This window comes from Phytophthora sojae, assembly GCF_000149755.1.
Source record: "Phytophthora sojae unplaced genomic scaffold PHYSOscaffold_5, whole genome shotgun sequence".
NCBI lineage: Eukaryota > Oomycota > Peronosporomycetes > Peronosporales > Peronosporaceae > Phytophthora > Phytophthora sojae.
The window spans coordinates 3777284-3800022 of record NW_009258119.1 but is presented as its reverse complement, the minus strand read 5'-3'; the positions used below and the strand labels follow the sequence as shown (position 1 = coordinate 3800022).

At 56.7% G+C, this 22739-nt stretch overlaps 8 protein-coding genes across 8 annotated transcripts; 4 read left to right on the top strand and 4 right to left on the bottom strand.

Moving 5' to 3' along the window:
* Positions 1 to 385: 385 nt before the first annotated feature.
* Positions 386 to 1507, top strand: PHYSODRAFT_441940 (hypothetical protein; the record flags this gene model as incomplete). Its single annotated transcript, XM_009530959.1, has 1 exon — positions 386 to 1507. A coding segment is annotated over one exon (1122 nt), but the record flags the coding sequence as incomplete, so codon positions are not given.
* Positions 1508 to 5989: 4482 nt separating this feature from the next.
* Positions 5990 to 7977, top strand: PHYSODRAFT_546257 (hypothetical protein). Its single transcript, XM_009530958.1, has 4 exons — positions 5990 to 6744; positions 7370 to 7532; positions 7631 to 7714; positions 7806 to 7977. Exons 1-4 carry the CDS (start codon positions 6005 to 6007, stop codon positions 7872 to 7874), a joined length of 1056 nt encoding a protein of 351 aa, XP_009529253.1. The 5' UTR covers positions 5990 to 6004; the 3' UTR covers positions 7875 to 7977.
* Positions 7978 to 8327: 350 nt separating this feature from the next.
* On the top strand, positions 8328 to 8678 carry PHYSODRAFT_302007 (hypothetical protein; the record flags this gene model as incomplete). Its single annotated transcript, XM_009530957.1, has 1 exon — positions 8328 to 8678. One exon carries the CDS (start codon positions 8328 to 8330, stop codon positions 8676 to 8678), a length of 351 nt encoding a protein of 116 aa, XP_009529252.1.
* Positions 8679 to 8973: 295 nt separating this feature from the next.
* On the top strand, positions 8974 to 12915 carry PHYSODRAFT_302006 (hypothetical protein; the record flags this gene model as incomplete). The annotated part of the gene is made up of 1 exon (XM_009530956.1): positions 8974 to 12915. The coding sequence occupies one exon, from the start codon at positions 8974 to 8976 to the stop codon at positions 12913 to 12915; it is 3942 nt and encodes a 1313-aa protein (XP_009529251.1).
* A 126-nt stretch (positions 12916 to 13041) lies between these two features.
* Positions 13042 to 14071, bottom strand: PHYSODRAFT_354784 (hypothetical protein). The gene is made up of 2 exons (XM_009530955.1): positions 14025 to 14071; positions 13042 to 13936 (listed from the first exon to the last, which is right to left on the bottom strand). Exons 1-2 carry the CDS (start codon positions 14047 to 14049, stop codon positions 13428 to 13430), a joined length of 534 nt encoding a protein of 177 aa, XP_009529250.1. The 5' UTR covers positions 14050 to 14071; the 3' UTR covers positions 13042 to 13427.
* A 1039-nt stretch (positions 14072 to 15110) lies between these two features.
* PHYSODRAFT_333740 (hypothetical protein) lies at positions 15111 to 17484 on the bottom strand (the record flags this gene model as incomplete). The annotated part of the gene is made up of 6 exons (XM_009530954.1): positions 15111 to 15568; positions 15941 to 16249; positions 16463 to 16717; positions 16749 to 16814; positions 16897 to 17336; positions 17375 to 17484. The coding sequence occupies 6 exons, from the start codon at positions 17482 to 17484 to the stop codon at positions 15111 to 15113; spliced, it is 1638 nt and encodes a 545-aa protein (XP_009529249.1).
* A 398-nt stretch (positions 17485 to 17882) lies between these two features.
* On the bottom strand, positions 17883 to 19646 carry PHYSODRAFT_508704 (hypothetical protein; the record flags this gene model as incomplete). Its single annotated transcript, XM_009530953.1, has 1 exon — positions 17883 to 19646. One exon carries the CDS (start codon positions 19644 to 19646, stop codon positions 17883 to 17885), a length of 1764 nt encoding a protein of 587 aa, XP_009529248.1.
* A 1905-nt stretch (positions 19647 to 21551) lies between these two features.
* Positions 21552 to 22719, bottom strand: PHYSODRAFT_546251 (hypothetical protein; the record flags this gene model as incomplete). Its single annotated transcript, XM_009530952.1, has 1 exon — positions 21552 to 22719. One exon carries the CDS (start codon positions 22717 to 22719, stop codon positions 21610 to 21612), a length of 1110 nt encoding a protein of 369 aa, XP_009529247.1. The 3' UTR covers positions 21552 to 21609.
* Positions 22720 to 22739: the final 20 nt, after the last annotated feature.

Below are 22739 nucleotides of genomic sequence, written 5' to 3'. Positions count from 1 at the left end.
AGACCGTGACCGCTTTGGTTCGAGAGACTACGGTGAAGGCAAAGCGGCAGCGAACTATGCACGATTTCTTTACGTGCACCACATAATTTTTTTAACTGAGTCCATTTTATATGAGTCATTGTAGTAGATGGTCACCAACAGGGCCTCATATAAAAAGGTTTGACTGTAACGAGCTGATCAGAATTTTTCGATAAAACCTTTTTATGTGCAGAATTGATGTAAAAAGTAAAGAGGAGTGTATATAAGAGACGTAAAAACTCACTAAATCAGAGTCGCATGATTATAGGGGGGACTTCGTCTCCAACAAGGTATTAATTTCCTCCAATCCCATCTATTAAATAATTCAAACCACTTCCAAGACACCTCCTCGACCATGGCGGTGCGCGCTCCTCCGCGGCGCCGGCGCGACGCGTCCCTGGGGCAGATCCCGCTGAGCTCGGGCGAGATCGAGCTGTACTCGCGGCAGGACGAGGCGGCGCGTCGACGGCGGCGGCTGCTGGCCGTGCGCGACCAGGAGCGGCGTCTGGCGCAGCAGGTGACGCAGCGCTACCGCCAGAACCTGCAGCGGCTGCAGCGCGGCAAGAGCGACCGGACCCAAAAGCAGCTGAGCGCGCAGCAGCACAAGATGCTGACGGAGCTGCACGCGCGCTACCAGAGCTCGCTGCAGAGCATGGGCGCGGCGCAGCGCAACGCGCGGCTGAAGCTGCTGGAGCTCATGGAGACGGCGCACGACGAGCGCCACAAGTGGGCGTTCAACGCGCAAGTTACAGGCAAACAGCGCCTACAGGAGGCGCGGGAGGTGAGAGAGGAAGAGGAGAAGAAGAGGACGGAGAGACGGCGCCAGGTGGAGCAGAACGTGGAGAGACTGAGGGTGCTGACAGGCCAGCAGAGACGGCAGGCCAGCGCCCGCGCGCGCCACGAGCAGCAGCTGGTGGAGCAGCGAGCTAAGGACAGGGAGGAGATTGAGAGGTTGAGAAGGGAGCATAGCCCCGAAGAGGTGTTTGTGACGCCCAGGCCCAAGGCGAAGGACGTGCAGGCCTACAGGTTCACGAGGACACACTGCGTGGTGCCGTCGGTGGAGATGGAGAAGGAGCGGCCGGCGGTGACGGTCATTCGACATAATAGACGACACCCGACGGCGCTGCATGGAGGGCAGGAAGCTGACAAGTACAGGGAGGAAGAGGACAGGAGAAGAGAGAGGGACAGGCTGGTAGTGGAGCAGCAGGAGGAGACGGCTGCGGACAGAGGGAAGGCAGCTCTAGGAAATGTGACGTCGAGGCAGCAAGGACAACAGGCGCTGGAGTGGCTTGCTCTGGTGGATAAAATGGAGAGACGTGCGCGCGGGATGGAGTTTGGAGGAGAAGAGGATGTCGCGTTAGATACTGGAGATGGGGGTGGAATGGGGGATGATCCTGACAGAATGGCGGAGAAGACATTTGCACGGATGCTTGGACTAGATGAAGACTCGGTTGAGCTGTCGGCATTTTCAATTGAGACGGATGATGATCGATCGGTTGGCTTAGGCGATACAGACCATGAACACTCGGACGGTGACAAAGTTGCCAAAGCGGACGTTGATTACAAAGCGCATGAATCTCTCTACACTCCCCGATTGGGGGGAAATGACGAGGTCGACCGTCTTGGCGTCAGTCGACAAGGTTCTGGTCATACAAGCTCGCTTGATAGGGAATGTGTGCGTGGAGAGAGGCGAGTTGTGGAGGAGGATTCGTCACCAGCGTATCCTGCTGAAGTACCGCAGGATTTCCCCCGAGTCCAGAGCGATGATGAAGACGAAGGCAAGACCAACATACATCACCCCGATATCGGAAGCAACGATGCGCACCGATTGGGGGGAAATGACGAGGTCGACCGTCTTGGCGTATGTCGACAAGGTTCTGGTCATACAAGCTCGCTTGATAGGGAATGTATGCGTGGAGAGAGGCGAGTTGTGGAGGAGGATTCGTCACCAGCGTATCCTGCTGAAGTACCGCAGGATTTCCCCCGAGTCCAGAGCGATGATGAAGACGAAGGCAAGACCAACATACATCACCCCGATATCGGAAGCAACGATGCGCACCGATTGGGGGGAAATGACGAGGTCGACCGTCTTGGCGTATGTCGACAAGGTTCTGGTCATACAAGCTCGCTTGATAGGGAATGTGTGCGTGGAGAGAGGCGAGTTGTGGAGGAGGATTCGTCACCAGCGTATCCTGCTGAAGTACCGCAGGATTTCCCCCGAGTCCAGAGTGATGATGATGAAGACGAAGGCGAGACCAACATACATCACCCCGATATCGGAAGCAACGATGCGCACCGATTGGGGGGAAATGACGAGGTCGACCGTCTTGGCGTATGTCGACAAGGTTCTGGTCATACAAGCTCGCTTGATATGGAATGTGTGCGTGGAGAGAGGCGAGTTGTGGAGGAGGATTCGTTACCAGCGTATCCTGCTGAAGTACCGCAGGATTTCCCCCGAGTCCAGAGTGATGATGAAGACGAAGGCGAGACCAACATACATCACCCCGATATCGGAAGCAACGATGCGCACCGATTGGGGGGAAATGACGAGGTCGACCGTCTTGGCGTATGTCGACAAGGTTCTGGTCATACAAGCTCGCTTGATAGGGAATGTGTGCGTGGAGAGAGGCGAGTTGTGGAGGAGGATTCGTTACCAGCGTATCCTGCTGAAGTACCGCAGGATTTCCCCCGAGTCCAGAGTGATGATGAAGACGAAGGCGAGACCAACATACATCACCCCGATATCGGAAGCAACGATGCGCACCGATTGGGGGGAAATGACGAGGTCGACCGTCTTGGCGTATGTCGACAAGGTTCTGGTCATACAAGCTCGCTTGATAGGGAATGTATGCGTGGAGAGAGGCGAGTTGTGGAGGAGGATTCGTTACCAGCGTATCCTGCTGAAGTACCGCAGGATTTCCCCCGAGTCCAGAGTGATGATGAAGACGAAGGCGAGACCAACATACATCACCCCGATATCGGAAGCAACGATGCGCACCGATTGGGGGGAAATGACGAGGTCGACCGTCTTGGCGTATGTCGACAAGGTTCTGGTCATACAAGCTCGCTTGATAGGGAATGTGTGCGTGGAGAGAGGCGAGTTGTGGAGGAGGATTCGTTACCAGCGTATCCTGCTGAAGTACCGCAGGATTTCCCCCGAGTCCAGAGTGATGATGAAGACGAAGGCGAGACCAACATACATCACCCCGATATCGGAAGCAACGATGCGCACCGATTGGGGGGAAATGACGAGGTCGACCGTCTTGGCGTATGTCGACAAGGTTCTGGTCATACAAGCTCGCTTGATAGGGAATGTATGCGTGGAGAGAGGCGAGTTGTGGAGGAGGATTCGTCACCAGCGTATCCTGCTGAAGTACCGCAGGATTTCCCCCGAGTCCAGAGCGATGATGAAGACGAAGGCAAGACCAACATACATCACCCCGATATCGGAAGCAACGATGCGCACCGATTGGGGGGAAATGACGAGGTCGACCGTCTTGGCGTATGTCGACAAGGTTCTGGTCATACAAGCTCGCTTGATAGGGAATGTGTGCGTGGAGAGAGGCGAGTTGTGGAGGAGGATTCGTCACCAGCGTATCCTGCTGAAGTACCGCAGGATTTCCCCCGAGTCCAGAGTGATGATGATGAAGACGAAGGCGAGACCAACATACATCACCCCGATATCGGAAGCAACGATGCGCACCGATTGGGGGGAAATGACGAGGTCGACCGTCTTGGCGTATGTCGACAAGGTTCTGGTCATACAAGCTCGCTTGATATGGAATGTGTGCGTGGAGAGAGGCGAGTTGTGGAGGAGGATTCGTTACCAGCGTATCCTGCTGAAGTACCGCAGGATTTCCCCCGAGTCCAGAGTGATGATGAAGACGAAGGCGAGACCAACATACATCACCCCGATATCGGAAGCAACGATGCGCACCGATTGGGGGGAAATGACGAGGTCGACCGTCTTGGCGTATGTCGACAAGGTTCTGGTCATACAAGCTCGCTTGATAGGGAATGTGTGCGTGGAGAGAGGCGAGTTGTGGAGGAGGATTCGTTACCAGCGTATCCTGCTGAAGTACCGCAGGATTTCCCCCGAGTCCAGAGTGATGATGAAGACGAAGGCGAGACCAACATACATCACCCCGATATCGGAAGCAACGATGCGCACCCTTACGACCCGTATCGGCAACAAATTGATCACTATGCACGGAGAAGCAGTACTTCTGCGGTGTCCATCGCCCAGTACTCGCTACCGCCTTCGGACACGCAGACCTCATTTGACGATAGCTTGCACCCTGGCTATGGGGACGACAGCTTCGTTAACGAACTCGTCCCGATGTTCCCTAAGGGTACTCAACCACGACCTCAACGGTCTCTAGAAGACGACAGTCAAGCGCTGGAGGAGTATGACGTACAGCTGGATGCGCCAAGCATGAGCAGAATGTTGACGGCAGAGCAGCGCAGCTCTTTTGGTCGGAGCAGACAGCGTGTAGCTCATCAAGCTCATCAAGCTGTGGCAACAGAAAGCTCGCGAAATCAAGCCACATCCAAGGGCGTTCAGGTCAGTGCTGTATCGACTCGATCTGAGCAGAAGGTGCTCTTTTCTCTACGGCCAAGTCTCTCCAGCAGCTCGGACTCTTTCGATTATGAAATGGACGCAGAGAATATGGATACTTCAGCGGAGGAACCGCGAGTACGCCATCAGGCAGACACTGGAAGAGATTGTGGTGCGCGCCAAGAACGCGGAAGCAGGAAGCACAACCTGGCTGATAATAGTGCGGCGGTCGATCGGTCGGATATTTCGAGCGATTCTGGTGTTTCTGGTGTCGGGTTTACGGCCCAATTGAATCTTGCAGCTGGAATTCCACGGAACCGGAACGGTGATGGAGAAGTGCCAAGTTATAGCATCCCACCACAACGATCAGCAGCATCTCAAGATGAACAGGATGATCAAAGCAACATGTCGGAAAGGAGTTTTGCGTCCAGCTCGAGCCTGCCATTGGATGCTCATTTCAACTACCTCGCCAAGATGACATCGGCAGTGGGAAAGTCGTTGCCGCTACATCTCCGGTTGCCTGCTATGATGTACGGGAAGAAGGATATGACCAAGCCCCCAGAGTTGGAGAGGCTTCCTCATTCCGATAGAAGCAGCATGTCCAGCTCGAGCTCGAGTATGAGCGAGTCCCTGCTTGAAGAACAGCATATTTCGGCACCTATTGGGCGAAATTCGGACGATCAAGTTCGTGTTAACCGTTCCCAGCAGTCTCTTGCTTCCAGTTACCTAAGCAAAGCGTCGGATGAAAGCAGCAAGGGCAAGGAAATGTCATTAGCTGAAGCTTTCAAACGACGCCATCCAGGTTTCGATCGACGTGCTGAAAGTCATCGGGAGAAGCTGAAGCGGCAAAGAGACAAGCAGCAAGAACAGGAGCAGGAGCAGGAGTTGCAGGAGCAGGAGCTGCAGCAGCAGCGTGAACCTGAGCGGAAGCCCACTCCAAGACGTTATACCACCGAACAGAAGCCCAACTTCTCTGATACTAGTGGGGTGGAAGATCGGTCGGATATCTCGAGTGCATCGGGTGTTTCTAGTCTCGGATTTGCGGTCCAATTGAACCTTGCAGCTGGCATTTCTCGAAAGCGGAATGAAGACGGAGGCCGACGAGAAGTGCCCAGTCACAGTAGCCTACAGCAGCGGCGAGGTGTATCTGACGATGAACAGGATGATCCAAGCAACTTGTCCGAAAGGAGTTTCGCGTCCAGCTCGAGCCTGTCGATGGATGCTAATATCAACTCCCTCGCCAAGATGACGTCGGCAGTAGACAACTCGTTGCCGCTGCATCTCCGGTTGCCTGCTATGATGCATGGCATGAAGGATATGACCAAGCCCCCAGCGCCAATTGCTTGGTCGGCGTCGTCTGTGTCAAGCGCGAGCGTTGCAGAATCGAACGAAGAGTTGGAGAGGCTTCCTCATTCCGATAAAAGGAGCATGGCTCGCTCGAGCTCGAGTATGAGCGAGTCCCTGCTGGAAGAACAGCATGTTTCGCCACCCATTGAGCGAAATTTGGATGATCAAGTTCACGATAACCGTTCCCAGCAGTCTCTTGCTTCCAGTTACCTAAGCAAAGTTTCGGATGAAAGCAGCGACAGCGAGATACCAAGACATGGTAGAGGCCAACAAGCGATGCAATTCACACTCGAGGAGATCAAGGAACAGGTGTCGCGGTTACCGCCACCTCCACTTGGCTCCCTCGACATGAGTCAACCCCCAGCACCACTGCAGAAGCTCAACGATGGTCAAGAGGGCAAGGAAATGTCATTAGCTGAGTCTTTCCAACGACGCCACCCAGGTTTCGGTCGACGCGCTGAAAGTCATCGCGAGAAGCTGAAGCGGCAAAGAAACAAGCAGCGTGAACAGGAGCAGGGGCAGGAGCTGCTGCAGCAGCGTGAACCTGAGCGGAAGCCCGCTCCAAAGAGCGACACCACCGTACAAGACTCTCGTTCCCGAGGTGCTACGGATCCGCTACCCCCTGAAAAGCAGCTACTGCTCGACCGCTTAGCTAGCGGTAGCCGCGCCAAGATTTCCAGTCGTGAGATGAAGGAGCGCAGTCGCCGACTGTACCGCCAACTCCCCGAGGTGGTCGAGCGCAAGCGCCAGGAGGAAGTCATGCGCAGACGGCGCGAGCGACTCAACGAGCTGCGCGAGCAGGAAAAGGTGCGCGATACACTGTCAACTGTCTATCTGCTAACTGTCCACTAACAATCGCATGTCTTTCGTTGCTATCTGGCAGGAGCGACGACTTCAGCAGAAACAGCGTCGACAGCAGCAACAACACCAGCATCGTTGAGCTCGGCGAGTCACGATCATGGCTCAACTCACACCCGTAGTCGGTAAAATTACTATTTAGAAGCTCCACCGCGACGTCTTCTGTCTCTCATCTCTCTCTCTACTTCTTCTTGGGCTGCTTGGCACCGTCGTCGCTCAGGTCGGGGATGGTCTGGTGGGATGTTACACAATCAGTATCATAGTCTCTATGTAGACTTGGTTAATAAATCACCGCTCACCAGGTCGGGCTGGAGCACGGCGTGCATGGCGCTGGAGCCCGCGAAGAGCGAGCCCAGCGTCGCGCTGAAGAGGACGAAGTACTGCTTGGGCGTCACCTTGGCCATGTCTGCTGCGCCGTTCGATTCCCCACAATTGCTGAGCTCTTGAAGACGGCATCGGATTGGTCGATGGTATCATCATCCAATCAAATCACCGCAAAACCTGGGGCTCAAACATTTTTGATGCATTTCTGCACACGCGCAGCAATAGCAAAGTGCTCTACCCGTTCTACCGTTCTACCTATTGAAGCATGCTCCGGACCGCAGTGCGTCGCTTCTCCGCCGCGGCGACCAAGCAGCAGCCGCCGTCTGTGCGGCCCAAGAAGCACGGCAAGAAGAAGAAGAACCACTTCGCGACGGCCGGTCTCCCACTCGTGCTCTTCATTGTGGGCGGATATGTGGCGCTGACGCAGGTAGAGCACTACGTAGAGCGCCGAAGAGAAGAGGGGTGTTGCAATGGGAGAATGGTTGATTGGTGCTAACTGTGTGGCTATTGCTGCGGCTCTGACAGTTCGTCGGCGGCAAGTACGAGGCGAGAGACCACTTGGTCAAGAGCCAATCGGAGCACATGTTCAACTTGGAGGAGGAGCACAAGGTGCGGCGATGACTTGTGATCATTAAATGAGACTGAACTACTGCGAATAGTGTGAGTTGGTGGTGATAATGTGTTGTTGTCGTGGCTGCAGAGAATGACCAAGAAGCTGCAGCTGGACGACTTCGAACTCAAGCCCGTGCCTAAGCCCGAGGACCCGTAGAAAAGTAGTAGCTGTCAAGCCCACGCTTCCAGGCTTTCTTCCCTGCAGGAGAAGCAATTCGCTATCGACTCTCACCCAACTTGCATTAAGCGACAAGCACTAGAAAAAAGCACTATTAGTAATGCCAAGAAATGGTGGTACCCAAGATATAGTCTGGATCTTTGATTAAAGCTTGTACACCGGTCAGCACGTTTAGCCTCCTGCAGTGACTAAAGCTTGTAGGTTCGTGCCAGATTTCTCGCGAGACGTTTGATGTTGCCTTTATTGCAGCAGCGCGACGTGGAGACCTGAAAACGGTAAAGTTCCTGTGTAGCAAGATCCTCGTTTACCCCGATTTGATTATCAAGGGCTTTATGAGTGCGGCTATTGAGAGTGCATGGTCATCGACGACCAAGCCGGCGTGTGGAGTTCTTATACACCAAAAGATACGTGAGTCCCGAGCTGATCAGCCACATGTTCCCCGAAGTTGCCGCCTGCAGCTCTGTTAAAGCGGTGCAAGTGCTCTACGAGAACGGCGACATTTCGCCGGATCTGGTGGAGGCAGCGTTTCAAAACGCGGCCCAAGAAATCAGCTCTGATGTCCTCGAGTTTTTGTACAAGACTGGATGTGTCGGCGCTGAGTCTGTTCGTTGTGCTGTACTGGACGCAGCCGATCGCGGGGACGTGTATGTAGTGGACTGCATGATTAACTTCGGCTGCGTTTCTCGGGAACTGCTGGAGAACGCCCAAAGCAAGTACACTTCAATTAGAACGCGCAGAACTCTATTGCGCGCTTGCAAGTCGTTGCCTCCGACTCAAGGCTAGGTACTTAGCCTTGTCTCTCTGCAGACACCATACGCCTACTCGTCCACGACACCAAATGAATGGAAGAACTGGCAACTTGATGTACTTGCCTAGTGGGCTAAACTTCATCTCATCTCCTAGAGGAGGAGGAGACTCGTGACTCTCAGCTGACATACTTGAAGCCGCAACGAACAACGAATCTGATTGGTCGACGTCCGTATGTACACTTTACGTTGCTCACACCCTCTCTTAAGTACGCTCATGAAATACACCACTTCACTCGCCAGATATTAATTAGACAAAAGCCCGACACGTAATGGCCTCGTCGCGTTCTCGGCGCGCCGCGTCGGAGCCCGCGGCCGGCCCCGTTGCAGGTCGCGCCTGCAGCTTGCGGTCCGTCCTGTTGCCCTTCTGCGTGTTGGCCAGCTGCTGCGCGCTCCTCCTGCTCAACTGGACGCCTGCGGACCGCAACAACATCGGCGGCGTCACGGCCTCGGACTACCTCTCGTACGGCCCCATCGACGTCGTGTACACGTGGGTGAACGGCACGGACCCGCGCTGGAAGAAGGAGAAGGAGTTCTGGCACAAGCACTGGATCGCGTCGCTCACGGGCCAGCCGCTGCCCGTGTGGGGCGAGGAGGCCAACGTCAAGGGCCGGGACGACTCCAACTCGGACAACCGCTTCCGGGACAACGAGGAGCTGCGCTACTCGCTGCGCTCGCTGGAGAAATACGCACCTTGGGTGCGCCACATCTACGTGGTCACGGACGGCCAGATCCCGTCGTGGCTCGACATCGAGTCGCCCAAGATCAGCATCGTCAAGCACCGCGACATCTTCGCCAACGAGAGCCACCTGCCGGTCTTCTCGTCCCCGGCCATCGAGTGGAACCTGGACAACGTCCCCGGCCTGAGCGACATGTTCCTGTACTTCAACGACGACGTGTTCCTGGGTTCGCCCGTGCGGCCCGAGGACTTTGTAAGCCAGGCCGGTGTGCAGAAGGCCTACTTCGCGTGGGAGATCCCGCTCTGCTCCAACCGGTGCTGGGAATCGAGTCTGGCCAACGGCCGCTGTGATAAAGAGTGCAACGTCACGGCCTGCGACTTCGACATGGGGGACTGCGGCTGCGACGTGAACCCGCTGGATGGATCTGTGACGTGTGACCAGGAGAAGATCGCCAGTATTCTGGAGCACTCGCCCAAGCCGCCCAAGATTGGCAACCATTTGTGCTTAGGGACGTGTCATTACTCCTTCTTGGGCAACGGAGTGTGTGACCGATCATGCAATGTTAGCTCTTGTGGGTTTGATGGAGGCGACTGCAGAGTCCAGAAGCCCTACGACCGAAACAGGCCGTATGTTCATGATGACGAGGAAGAGGAAGGCATGTCCCCGCTGGTGAAGGACCTGTGGTCGGCGGAAGTGGAGGCGAACCACACGCTCGTGCACGTGCCGCTGAATGTGAACGCGACGTACCTGAACCTGACGGAGGCCTTTGGCGTTAATGGGAGTATCGTGAGCGCCGCGCACGATAATGACGAGCTCGTTCGCTTCGCCTCGATCTACGAGACGGAAATGGTGCTGTTGCTCGTGTTTGGTCGCGACTCGGAGGCGCGCCTGATGACGAGCAGTGTTCAGATTACTGTTACTGGCGAGGACGCTGAAGGAACTCCTATTCAGCTTGACTTCTCGATGGTGAGAGGAAAGAATACTATCGAGGCGGCTCTGAGCCCTGTGGAGGATGAAGGCAGCGAAGAGATTTCTGGTGGCGTGTCTACGTTCCTGAACACGAGCGTCCGGCCAAACCGCATCCGTCTCCCTTTCGGCTTCCGACAAGCTACCTTCCGCAACGCCTTCCCAATTAACGAGAAGGACGCAGATGTGGAGCAGGCAGAAGGATCCGAGGAGGGCACTTCGGACTTGTCGAAGGATGAGCAAATCGCTGCTGTTGCGGAAAAGCTGGCCGCAAAGGTGCCGATGATTGAAATCTTCTTGCCTTTCAATGTTACGGGAAAGAAGCTCGAAGATGGAGAGATTCTAAACCTTGGCTGGCAACTGGATCTGAGGCTGCACAACGACGAAAAGGATGTCGACTGGAGTGATCACGATGTCTGCCAGCTGCACGTTCCTAAGAAGAAACCGGTGGTTGCTGCGGCTGAGACTGCTAACTCGGAAACAAAGGACAGTGTCATTTCCACTGGCAGTGGTGAAGGATCTTCTACGGGAGAAGCAAACAGCAAGGATGGAGTTGCCGTTGATTCTACCGAGAAGGCGAATGGTGAAAAGCCCAGCGAAGAGCAGGACAATGTGGAAAACGAGGGGGAGGATAACGAGAACACTGGTGTAACCAAGTGCCGTCTAGCAGAAGACAACCGTGGAATTTTCGTCACCGTGCGTGTTCTGACAAACCACGCCCACACGGTGTTCTCGGTTGCTGGTGCTCTTGACGAAGAAGACGAAAGTGAGGCCGAGGCTCCAACAACTGCCCATGAAAGTACCACGCCTTCCAAGGACGATGAAACTGATGTGGATAGCAGCGAAGTGCAGAAGCTGATGGAGACGTGGGAAACAAGTCCGCAGGTGACTGACGGCCAGGTCTGCTTCTACGACACGGACCGTGCTGATCCTTGGCGATACCGCTACTGCTTCGCTCTAGCCTTGGGCCACTATCACTCGAAGGAGGTGGAGGTGGTGCACAAGCCGACTCTTTGGGCGCTGCTGCATCCGCCGAAGCCGAAGGTTGTCTACACGCCGTACATGGGGGGCGATCCGGCTCTGATTGAACTGCTCGACCGCTGCATTGATACCTCTCGCCGGCTTATTGGAATTCGGCCTCGCATTTGCTACCCGAATGAAGTGCCAGTCCCGCGTCCTCCGGTCAAGGATGAAGTTGACGCCAAGGCAAAGAAGGAGGAAGAAGGCCGTCGACTGGCTTGCGAAGCCCAGAAGTGGCGATTGGCTCAGCGTATGGAGCGCGAAAAGGAGGAACTGGAGGCTCAAGCTCGCGAGGGACTTTTGGGCAAGCTGAGCCGTTTCTTCACTAACGTTAAATCCGCTGTGGGGAATGGACATGTCGTCCCCACGAATGAAACTCTGGATGACATCGAGTACGCGGATGTATGTGGGCCTGCACCTGAGGAGGTGAAGGAGAAGCCCCCGGTGACGCTCAAGAGTGCACAGGCTCACCTGTCGAAGGACACGTTCGGCGACTCGCTGCGCTTTGTGAATAAGCTGTACAACCGCGCGTTTGGTAAGCCCAAGACATCGGACCGACGTCGCGTGCCCTCGCACATGCCGTTCTTGCTGCAGAAGTCGATTATCCGCGAAATCAAGGACCACTGGACCAAGGAGGTGCAGGACACGTCGGCCCACCGCTTCCGCCACCCGGAAGACATGCAGTTCAGCTTCTCGTACTTCCACTACCTGATCAACCGCGCCAAGATCCACCCGCACACACTGGAGGAGATCTGGCGCGAGTATCTGGACGCGAACCGCAACGGCATCCTGGACGAGAACGAGGTTCTGACGGCTGCCAGTCTCGCCCATGGCGATGCGCCCCCTGAAGACTTTGTCAAGGAAGTCCGCGACTGTGTGCAGCCCGAGAAGCGCGAGAAGGTGCGTGAGATCCCGACGGCCGAAGGAACGCTGCGTCTGAGCGAGACCTTGACGCCGTACATCACGCTGGAGAACCTCGAGCGCTGCCCCTCAGTGCGAGACGCGCTAGTGAAGAACGTTCGGTACGAAACCAAGGTCGAGCTCATGCCGGAGACGGAGGTGACATTCCACATGCTGAGCGACAACTACAACTTTGCCTGGAAGCAGATGATGGGCACGCGCGCGCGCCGAACCAAGTTCGTCTGCATCAACGACGACATGAAGCACCCGTCCGCGGCGGTGAGTCAGATCCTGCACGAGCTCTTCCTGTCGATCTGGCCCAAGCGCTCGCAGTTCGAGCTGCCGTACCACCTCAAGAACCGCTACGCTCACATCGACGAGTACAACGCCGCTCAAGAGCGCCGTCAGATCGCGGCTGGGATCGCAGTCGTGATCATGCTGTTGATCGCGTTCGTCTTCCGGGCCGAGCTCCGCGCCATGTTCGGGTTCCAGGACATCGCTCGGGCACGCGCGGCCTCGGCGTCGCAGCTGACTCAGGACTTCCAGCAGGCCCAAGACGAGGAGGAAGACGCGGACGAGAAGCCCAAGGCGAACACAAATCCGACCTCACCCAAGAACAAACGACGCTCGAGGAAGGCGTCGGCCTAGAGACACATGACACAGTACTGTACGTACACGAAGGAATGCAATGAATGGAAATGCATCAATGAGATGGCATGTTTGTGGCGTTAAAGCTTTTGGTGCGGAAATAATGTAAGCGAGGAAGCGCTGGAACCTTCTTGTTCTCCTCTGCGGCCGGGCCATAGCTCGTTCCGAGTGTCTCGAGAACAACGGAGCAACGACACAAGACGACAGCGAAGCAGACGTCGAGAACCTTCCACCGGCCCTCGACGTCGTCTCGCTCGTCTGTAGATCCTCATGTCTCCAAGTCCAGGAACTCGGGAGTTGAGCTGAGCTGAGGACGTCCAACGCCAGGGGAATCGGTCGATACACAGAATGATACGCAGTCGGCGGCGGAGAAGAGAGAGAGAGCCTTGGCCTTGGCGTCCCTTGTAGCTCTGGCCTTCCCGACGCTCCGACGCCAGCCCATAGAATAATGAATAGTAGTAGAACGGGAGGCCGGCCGGCTGGCTGGTTGTCTATAGAGAGGCCTGGCCAGCCTAGTACACGTCGGGCGGCTGCTGCTGGTGGCCCAGGCCGGCGCTGGTGCTGGTCTGCAGGTGCACGCGCAGCGTGTAGTTGGCCTGCTCGAGGCGCCGAATGTGCTCGGCGGCCTGCGTGGCCAGCTGCTTGAGCGCCGTGTTCTCCTGCTCCATGGCCTGATTCTGCTCGTTCTGGATGTTCACGGCGCGCTTGAGCAGCTTGTTCTCGCCCTGGAGGCGGGCCACCTCGCCGGCCTGCTGGGCCGCGCGCTGCTGCGTCTCGTGGCGGAACTCGGCCTCCTTCTTGAGGATGAACTGCTCGTACTCGGCCCTTATCCGGGCGATCTCGGCCTGCTTCACCTGCTCAAAGTACTCGACGTGGCGCTGGCTGTACTTGGCCACGTCGGCCTCGTCCGGGCCGTCGTCCTGGGCGCCGTTCTCGCCCACGCGGCGCTGGCGCTTCTTCCTCGACAGCTCGAACGACTCGCCCAGGCGCGAGCGCTTCTTGAGGCCTTCGGGGTACACTGCTGCAGGGGCCGAAAGAGGAGGGGGGTTAGTGATGGAGGGTAGGACGGGGGGGGGCGATAGGCGGGGGCGGGGCGAGGGGTATTCTACCTGGGGAGGCCGCGATGGACGCCATGGCTGGGGACTCGGTGCGTGCCGTGGGGAGTTTTGGATGTGGCGGAAGAAGGCGCCCCGGAGTCTCTGGAGCCAGAGGGAAAACCGATACCGCAATCGGATTGGCCAGGGAACTAGTCGGATGTTTGGATCATTCAAACCGTAAACGCAGGTGCGGGATTAGGACTGCAACTTCTTTTTTTCTTCTTCTGCGAGTGTTGAAGACAGGAGGCAAAGGAGACGTCTTGCTTGTTGCAGCTTGGATTCACTCGATTGCGTTGGGAGTTCCTGCCTAGTGACAGCGTTTAGTAGAAGACGCAAAACTAATGTGTGGATTTGTGGACTTTGAGGTTTTCGTTGCTCGCCGCCAAGCAACCGTGTTTCGCTGCTCTGAGAGACTCAGCTGCCAGCTTAATTAACCTGCAGCTTACTACAATTCTACAACTCCTTCCATCAAAATGGAGATCTGCTCTTCTACACCTTGAAGTAGACCATATTGGGGCGTGGGGTGAGCGATCCATGATTAATTTGCTAAACTTTATCACTAAGTGATGAACCGATTCGTTTTAAAGCAAGTCTTGAGGACTTGTATGCGGTGTCGATGCCCGCTACGCTTTAGACTTCATTTTCAAGCAGGAGACGCCTCAATACAACGAGTTGGGTTTACACGCAACAGGCAAGACGACACGAGCGGTAACCAAGGATCTACGTTCGTGTACTGGCAGACTACCAAAAAAAGTTGGGTATCGAGAAGTGACGTGGTTTTCAGGCTTTAAGCTAGACAGGTTGCAAATCTCGCTGGCGGTTAGCTGGTTCGCAGTGGTCCAGTCCCAGTGTTTCCGTTACCCTGATGTTGCGTGCAGCAACAAGGAAACGGATACAACGATCAAAGCTTGATCTCGGCTTCGTACTCAAGTCTCCACTATGCTGGTTCATGACAGCTAACAACTCGAAACGATTCCGTGCCTTCTAGAGCTAGAAGTTCCAGCCTTCATGTTCAACAGTGTGGGGTTTCAATAAGATATTTATTTTTAAATAAATAAAAACCCGTACCAAGTAGAGGGTCTAAGAATTATTACGCCTCTACAGTAGATGAGGGCGCTTGCTGGAAGTCTCACCGGTAAAGCGTCCCGCTAGAGTCCTCAATTCGCTCTTGAAGTTCTCCAACTCCGTTTGGCGCTTCAAATACCACTCCCGGGTCTTGGTGATCGTCACAAAAGGAGTCTCATTCTCCTCTGCTGCATCCATTTCAAACGACGCGTTACCTCCTCCCTTCCGCATCCATTTGCCCGCGAAGTTTTGCGCGCCTTGGGGAGTCTTAAACTCGCAGGTACCCTCGGTAGTCATAGTATTATCGGGACCTCGCAAAAATGCCTGGATCTGCTCGCATTCCGGGAACGCCGCGCCTGGCATCTCCCACGTAAATGGTGTATCAAGAGCGTGAATCCTGCTCCTCATCCACTGGATCCTCATTCCAGCAAGAGACGACAGCGCATCAAATTTATCATCTTCTCCATTGAGCCCTTCCACACTCTGGATCGCTGAATTCGTGGCAGGACCCAGCAAGCTCGGATCAACTTTCTTAAATGCGGATGATAAAGTCTCGAAAAGGTTTGTCGCTGGAGATCATGGCCCATTTCCAAACTATTTGCATACGCTCATTCGATCTCTGGGGCTCCTCGTCAGCAGTGAGAACTGAAACCCTATCAACTACAAATTTCAGCATTGCAGTTTGAGATATTCCGCTGTCCAACCCGTCTAGCACTCGCAGGGCGAACACCACGGCGTCTTGTTGATCCATTTTCCCCAATGCAATCAACATCTTTTGGCTGACGTCTTCCCACTTGAATGAGCGTAATATCACAACCACAGAGTCCACTAGCGAGTCCTTCCCCTTCATCTTCGCGAAAAACTCGTGAAGAACAATTCCACAAGTGTCGGGTCGCCAGCGTCCACGAGCAACTCGCACAGCGTCCGGTAAAATACCAGCGACACCGTTTGGGGTTCAGGCCACGGATACTGATTCAGCACTGCCTTGATAGCTTCCATGAGTACGCGGACTTTTGTAGCTTCAACGGGTTTCTGGGCTCGCAACGTAATTGCAGCGACTTCCGAGCCATTCAGTTTAAGAACGTTCTCGATGTCTTGGGCTGCGGGCCACGCGAGCACAGCGTACCGGCAGTACGTTGTGTCCTTCGTGTTGCCCTCGTTGCCAAGGCAGCCTGCGGTGATGTCCTTCCCGTGTGGCCTCCATAGTTCATGAAGCGTTTCTTGTCCGGGATTCAGTAGGTTGAGCTTTACTGGAGCCAACCGCTGCTTCGTGCGCAAGTGAGGCATGTTGTGTACTTTCATTGAGCGCCCCAGGTTTTCGCCGCTAACAGAGTATCCGTCCTTGCCCATTCCTCCCACCCTTCGCAGTTTTCATTATAACCGACCGATCTTTTGCTTCAGCTGCGCAATGAACAGCAACAGCCTCTTTTCGGGCGAAACGAAGGCGTTTGCGGCGTCTAAAGCACTGAATCGAGCTCGATCCATGCCTTTCAGAGCCGCAGCACCCATATCTTGGATGCTCTTCTCAGTGTACTCATGCGACAGCAGTAGCGCGAACGAGTCACTTGTAGCGTTCATATCGCTGATTGCAAGCTCGTCACTGATGAGTTTGTCGTGATCTTTCTCGAGGTGGCGAATTGCTGGCGGTAGGCAAATCGAGTACACGAGGACCAGTCACCGTTTCCAGAGCGTGCTCTTCGTCGGCATAGTGCACGGCGTAGTGTGGGAAATACTCTGCTGTGATCAGCCTCGCCGAAATCGTGACGGTGGCTAACCTTTCCTCCTCGATAAACTACCAGATCTCCTCCCTCATGTGTACTTGGGAGCTGCACTACCAGTGCTGCAATCATTCCGTTCTCCTTCTCAGTGTCTTGGTGCTTTACAAAGTGACCTCCTTCTCCATACACCAACATCTTGTACAATACGCACTGCAGAGCCACATCCGGGTAGCCTAGCCGCTGAGCGATAAGCTGGACCAATTGCTCTAATCCGCTGTGCCATTGAGGGTTCTTGAAGTGCACGATATCGGGCTCAAGCTGCCAGCTCTTACGGACGCTTTCGTCCATCTTCGTCTCCATTTTGTGTCCGAACGGGGACTTGTCGGCCCGGGCGATTAACTTCACCGCGCATTCTTCGGCCAACGGAACGGAAATGTGGCCGACACCGTCCACCGATAGTCCAGGGGCAACGGGCAGTGAGTTTGCGCGGCCCCCAAAGAAATACTCGCCAGCACGTTCATTGGCCTTGGACAGCAACTTGCTGATTCGAACACACGCAGCTCCGGCTGGAATCGGTACATTGTCGGAGCCGCCTCGCCACCAAAAGGCCACAATCCTTTCACTGGGCCAAGCTCGTTGTACTCGTCGTCGCTCTGCTCAGCGTCGGTGTCGCTCTTGTCGACGCCCATAATCCGTGAAAAACACTGTGTGAAAAACACTGTCCGAGCGCTGGAAAATTCAAGAATGGCACAGCGAGGTGACTGTGTGATGGTCGCCATCAATCAACTGGATTGCTGGCTTTGCATACCAAAGCTTCATAATGCTGCTTTCATGAAAGCCTTATCCAGACGCATAGCGTCCCCTTTATAGCCAAGCTTGGATTGCAGGAGCTTCGCGATCTTCATCCTGGAGCAGTACCTCTTTGTCGTATCCTCTGTTCGTGCGATGGCGGCTGTAGCTAGACCCAGCAGGTGCTATTGAATCGACTTTTCATCTATCTCTCGCACTCTCCCTCCTCCACGAATTCATCACCAAATGTAAGTATACTTGCAAATTCATATCTCTTCCTCCGCGAGTCGATGAATACCTACAGTGGAACGTAGTTTGTATCAATCGCCTTCCGCAGACGCTCCAGCGGCACCGAAATGGGCGGCAGGTCATCCGAGAACGAGTGGCGACTTGTCTTGGGCGGGAAGAGCTCATCAGACAGCGACATGTCGATCACCTCCTGCTTCGTGAGCGAGTCGCGGCCGCACTTCGGCCACACGTCCACTGTAATCGAGTCATCCTCGAGATAGTCGACCAGCACCACCGGCACGCACTCCAGCTTCAGCTGAAGCCCGACGTTGTAGCGGTGGTGGCCGTCCAGGATGGCGCCGGTCTTGGCATCCACCAGCAACGGCTCCAGGTACGCATTCCAGCGCACGGTGGCGCGACGCAGACCGTCGACACGGTCCCAGCTCACAACATGCTCGTGCGCCTTCAGCCAGCGTAGCGACGCGACATGCACCACGAGCTTCTTGGGCAGGCGCTGCGGGCGAGCGTCGAAGTGATACTTGTAGAAGTACGACGTCGGGTCTGCAATACGCGTCAAGAAGAACTTCTGGCGCCGCTCCTTGTCGTCCGATAGCAGGTCCTCCAACGTCGCGGCCTTCTGTCGGCAGAAGCTCGACGTCGGGTCGTTCTCGCGAATGGCGTTGAAGAAGTCCTTCGGGTCGTACGATGGTCGCCTGATCAAGTCCATCCGGGTGGTCTCACGGACGCGGTCGATGGAGCGCAGACGGCCACGGAACAGGCTCTTGGTCACCGACGTGGCCAGGTTCTGGGCACCACAGATCAGGCGGATCGACACTTGCTGGAGACTCGGCTTGCGCTGCAGCGCGCGCAGCGTCTCCGTCTGCATCGCTTCATTGGAGACTGGCGCCGTAGTCTGTGTGATCTCCTCGATGGGGATCGGGGGCTGGCGCAGTACCGAGAGCGGGATGGAAATGGGCGGCAGACTCTCCGTGAACCTGTGGCGACTCGTCTTGGGCGGGAACACGTCGGGCGACAGCGACATGGCAATCACCTCCTCCTTGGTCAGCTGCGAGCGTCCACATCCGGGCCAGACGTCCACATGAATAGAGTTGTCCCCCAAGTAGTCCACCAGCACAGCTGGCACCTGCTTGAGTCTCAGCTGCAGGGCCACGTTGTACCGATGGTGGCCGTCCAGGATCGCGCCGGTCTTGATGTCCACCAGCAGCGGCTCCGTGTACGCGTCCCAGGACAGCGTGGCCTTCCGCAGGCCGTTGACGCGCTCCCAGCTCACGATCTGTTCGTGCGGCTTGAGCCACTGCACGTCTACGAGCTGCACCTCGGCCTTCTGAGGGGCCAGGTGGTGGTAGTCGTCGTAGTGGAAGCGGTAGAAGTACGACGTCGGGTCCGTCACGCGCGAGAGGAAGAACTCCTGCACGGCCGACTGGTTGGCCTTATCGGGGCTCGCGGTGGAGCCCAGCAGCGCCGAGTCGTCCTGCGTCTTGGGCAGCCACAGGTGCTTGCGCGTCTTGCGCGAGTTGCGGATCTCGTGCTCCAGACTCGACTGCGCGTGGCCGCAGACCTGCTCGGCGTCGGCCAGGCGCGCGGGCGCCACGTTGCGCAGCACGTCGTCGGCCACGTGCTTGCCCTTGAGGTAGAGCCGCATGGACACCTGGCGCAGCACGTCGCGCTTGCGTCGGCGCGCGGGCGACGGGGCCACGGCCACGGCCACGACCTGCGCCGCCGCCGCGGGCTTGTCCGGGTGGTCCACGACGTAGCGCTCGCCCGAGCGCAGCGCCAGCGCGGCGCCCGGGTCCGTGTCCACGTGCAGCAGCATCGGGCCGCTCTTGGCCGCCACGCGCAGCAGCTCGTCCTGCACGGGCTGCTCCTCGGCCACATCCGCGGCGGCGCGCTTCATCGCCGTCGTCGTCGGGCTCGCTTCCTGTCTGCGCGCGTCACACACAGAGACTGTCAGTTAAGTTATGGTACTTAGGGGAGGGAAACGGCCGGAGCGGAACAGAGGCAAACCGACCCGAAGTGCGGGGCCATCACTGCGCTTGCTCTCCACGCGGCGGTTCTGAGACTGAGCCGCCCGCTCGCCTGGTCTTTAGCGCCAACAGCCGCAGAAGATAAAGAATCCGTGCGCAGTGAATGAGCGGAGCCGAGCCGAGGCTCACTTCTGGCCGGCGAGAGGGAGCACGCACCGGCAAGATCAGTGTATCACTTGCGCTAGGGCGTCTGCCCGCCCTCCGTTGCCCGCGCTGCTCTGCGCGCTTTGGATCGAGGCTGGCGGTGAAGGAATGGCTTTCGGATAAGAGGCATGCATTCGCTTCAACCGCCACGTACTTCAGCCCAGGACCATCTTGAGCGTGGTGATGGATGACAGTGTCGTTGACCGTGTTCAAGGTGTTCGTCTACGAGGCAAGCGCTGACCTACATGCGTGTTACCGCGCAGACCTGTTTCTACCGAACACGCGCCGCCCGCGTTGGCTCCGAAGACTCGGCGCACTGCACGCTGCTGTCGGCTTTGTCGTCGGCGTCCACGGAGGTATTAGAGCTGATCGCTGGGCCTGTTATCACGTAGTGCAGTACCAGGCCCAGACACACCGGTCCGACGTTCTCCAGTGTTGACTGCGCGGCGTCCAGGAGGAACATGGCCGTCATCGTGCCCACCAGGCCAAGGCAGTACACCAGCACATTCACGGAGAAGGACGAGGAGGGGAACGTAGCGACGCTGCCGATCACGTTGGCCCGGTGCGAGTCGTACCGCAGAGAGAGCGATAGGATGGAGCTGGGGAACAGGATAGCGAGCGCGGTGTCGGTGTCACGGTAGCAAGCCAACAGGTTGCAGGTCAGGAGAACGCCCGACTTGAGACTTCCGGCCGCCACCACCATCGTGCCCTTGGCGACGAGTACGATCAAGAACGCACTATCAAGCACGTAGAGCTTGGTCAACAGCCAGGCAACCGTGAATGACGCAGCAAGCACGAACGCGAACATCCAGGTCGCGGTCAGCTCGAGTTTGTACACGCCGTAGAGCGGCACCTTCATGTCGTATGTGTAGACCCTGGGGCTGTTCGTGAAGTGCAGGTTCGAGACGAGAGAGTTCAACGCCTCAGCGATACAGTGGACGCCGACCATCGCGAGGTATGGCTTGGATACCAGGCTCGCCGGGTCCTCGAAGTCAAGCAGCTTGAGGACGATGAAGAGGAGCAGTTCCAGGCCGAAGACCTGCAGTGCCGGCATGCTGACGTCCTTGGTCTTGATGATCTCGGTCTCCTCGCCGCTCGCGAGTTTCAGCTTGACCGCCAAAGCGAGCGTCGAAGTGATGAACACGACGACGCAGGCGGCCGAAACGACTTGGATGGACACCGGCGTTGTCACAACGTGGGGGGCCAGCATGAGCGCTAGCAGAGCAGCGTAGCAACACCTCTGCACGAAGATCGCCATGCGGAAGGATGCACTCTGAAACCGGTTGAGGAACTTGTCAGCTTGAGGTCAATTGGGGAATGGGAGACCTGCGGCCTCTACACAATTGCATTGTACCCACATCACTTGAACACGCACGCTTCAACACCGCTGGTCTATGAAGCTCGTATCACATGTAGTTTGCTGTGGATTCTCCAGGAGATTCATCTTGTTCACTAGGGTGAATCATTCACGGCTGAGGGCATGCGTGTTGAATGATGTTCGTCTACAGGGGCAACTACCACACGTATTCAAACACGCACAGACGTCAACTCAAGCGGAATCTCGACGATCACATTACGATAGCTCTACCAACTGTCGGTTCGACTCTCCTACTTGGACTTCTTGTCGTCCTTGTCGTCCTTGTCGTCCTTCTTGTCGTCCTTGTCGCTGTCCTCCTCCTCGTCCTCCTCCTCCGAGTACGCGAGCAGCTCCTTGAACTCGCCGCGCACGAGCGCCGTCACAAGGGCCGAGCCCAAACACGCCGGCACGAGGTACAGCAGCGCCGGCTGAGCCGCGTTGAAGATGAACATGACGGCCACCGTGGCCACCAGGCCGAGGATGTAGAACAACAGGTTCACGTGGAAGAATGGCTTGGGGAAGCTCTGCTCGCTGCTGGTGGCGTTGGCGCGGTGCGCGTCGTAGCGCAGCAGCAGCGCCACGAAGATGCCGGGGATCACAATGTCGCCCAGGCCCAGGATCGAGTTCTTCTGCTTCTCCGACTCGGTGGCGAACTCGCGCGGGAAGATGAGCTTGATGGGCGCGTCAAAGGACGTGGCCACCGTGACCATGACGTCCGTGCCGAAGACCCAGAAGATGTCGTAGAAGAAGAGGCCGCAGAGCAGGATGGCGCCCACCTTGAAGCTGCCGAGCGACAGCGACTCGATGCCCTTGATGGACAGCGAGATGCCGAAGATGTTGTTGAGCAGGTAGTGCTTGGTCTGGAACCACGCGGCCGCGAAGGCCGCGGCGAACACGAACGTGAGCATCCAGGCCGTGGACAGCTCGAGCTTGTACACGCCGTAGAACGGCACCTTCATGTTGTGCGTAAAGACGCGCGGGCTGCCCTTGAAGAGCACGCGCGAGAGCAGCGGGCTGAAGGCCTCCGTGAGCGAGTAGGCGCCGATGAGCGCGAAGTACGACGTCAGCAGCAGGTTCACCAGGTCCTTGTCGAAGACCTTGAAGAGGATGTAGAGCCCCAGCAGCACGCCCGAGCCCAGCAGCGGGAACATGTAGGCGTCCTCGGCCTTCATCACCTCCTCGTTCTTCTCGCCGCTGGCCTCGCGCGCGTGCTTGAGCTTGAGCGACAGCGTCGAGCCGATGTACACGATGGCGGCGGCCGACGTGATGAGCTGCACGGGCACGGGGATCAGCACGAAGTTGGACGCCAGCATCAGCGAGATGAGCGCCGCGTAGCAGCCGCTCTGCACCGAGTCGATCATGGCGGGCGGGGCAATAGAGA

What these genes read in the sequence shown, in the direction of transcription:
- PHYSODRAFT_546257 (XM_009530958.1), top strand. Translation starts at nt 6,005, where the DNA reads ATGGCTCGCTCGAGCTCGAGTATGAGCGAGTCCCTGCTGGAAGAACAG. An exon ending in GAAAAGGTGCGCGATACACT is followed by an intron (nt 6,745 to 7,369) that starts GTCAACTGTCTA and finishes TACCTATTGAAG; the next exon opens with CATGCTCCGGACCGCAGTGC. An exon ending in ACTTGGAGGAGGAGCACAAG is followed by an intron (nt 7,715 to 7,805) that starts GTGCGGCGATGA and finishes TCGTGGCTGCAG; the next exon opens with AGAATGACCAAGAAGCTGCA.
- PHYSODRAFT_354784 (XM_009530955.1), bottom strand. Translation starts at nt 14,049, where the DNA reads ATGGCGTCCATCGCGGCCTCCCCAG. An exon ending in GTCCATCGCGGCCTCCCCAG is followed by an intron (nt 13,937 to 14,024) that starts GTAGAATACCCC and finishes CGGCCCCTGCAG; the next exon opens with CAGTGTACCCCGAAGGCCTC.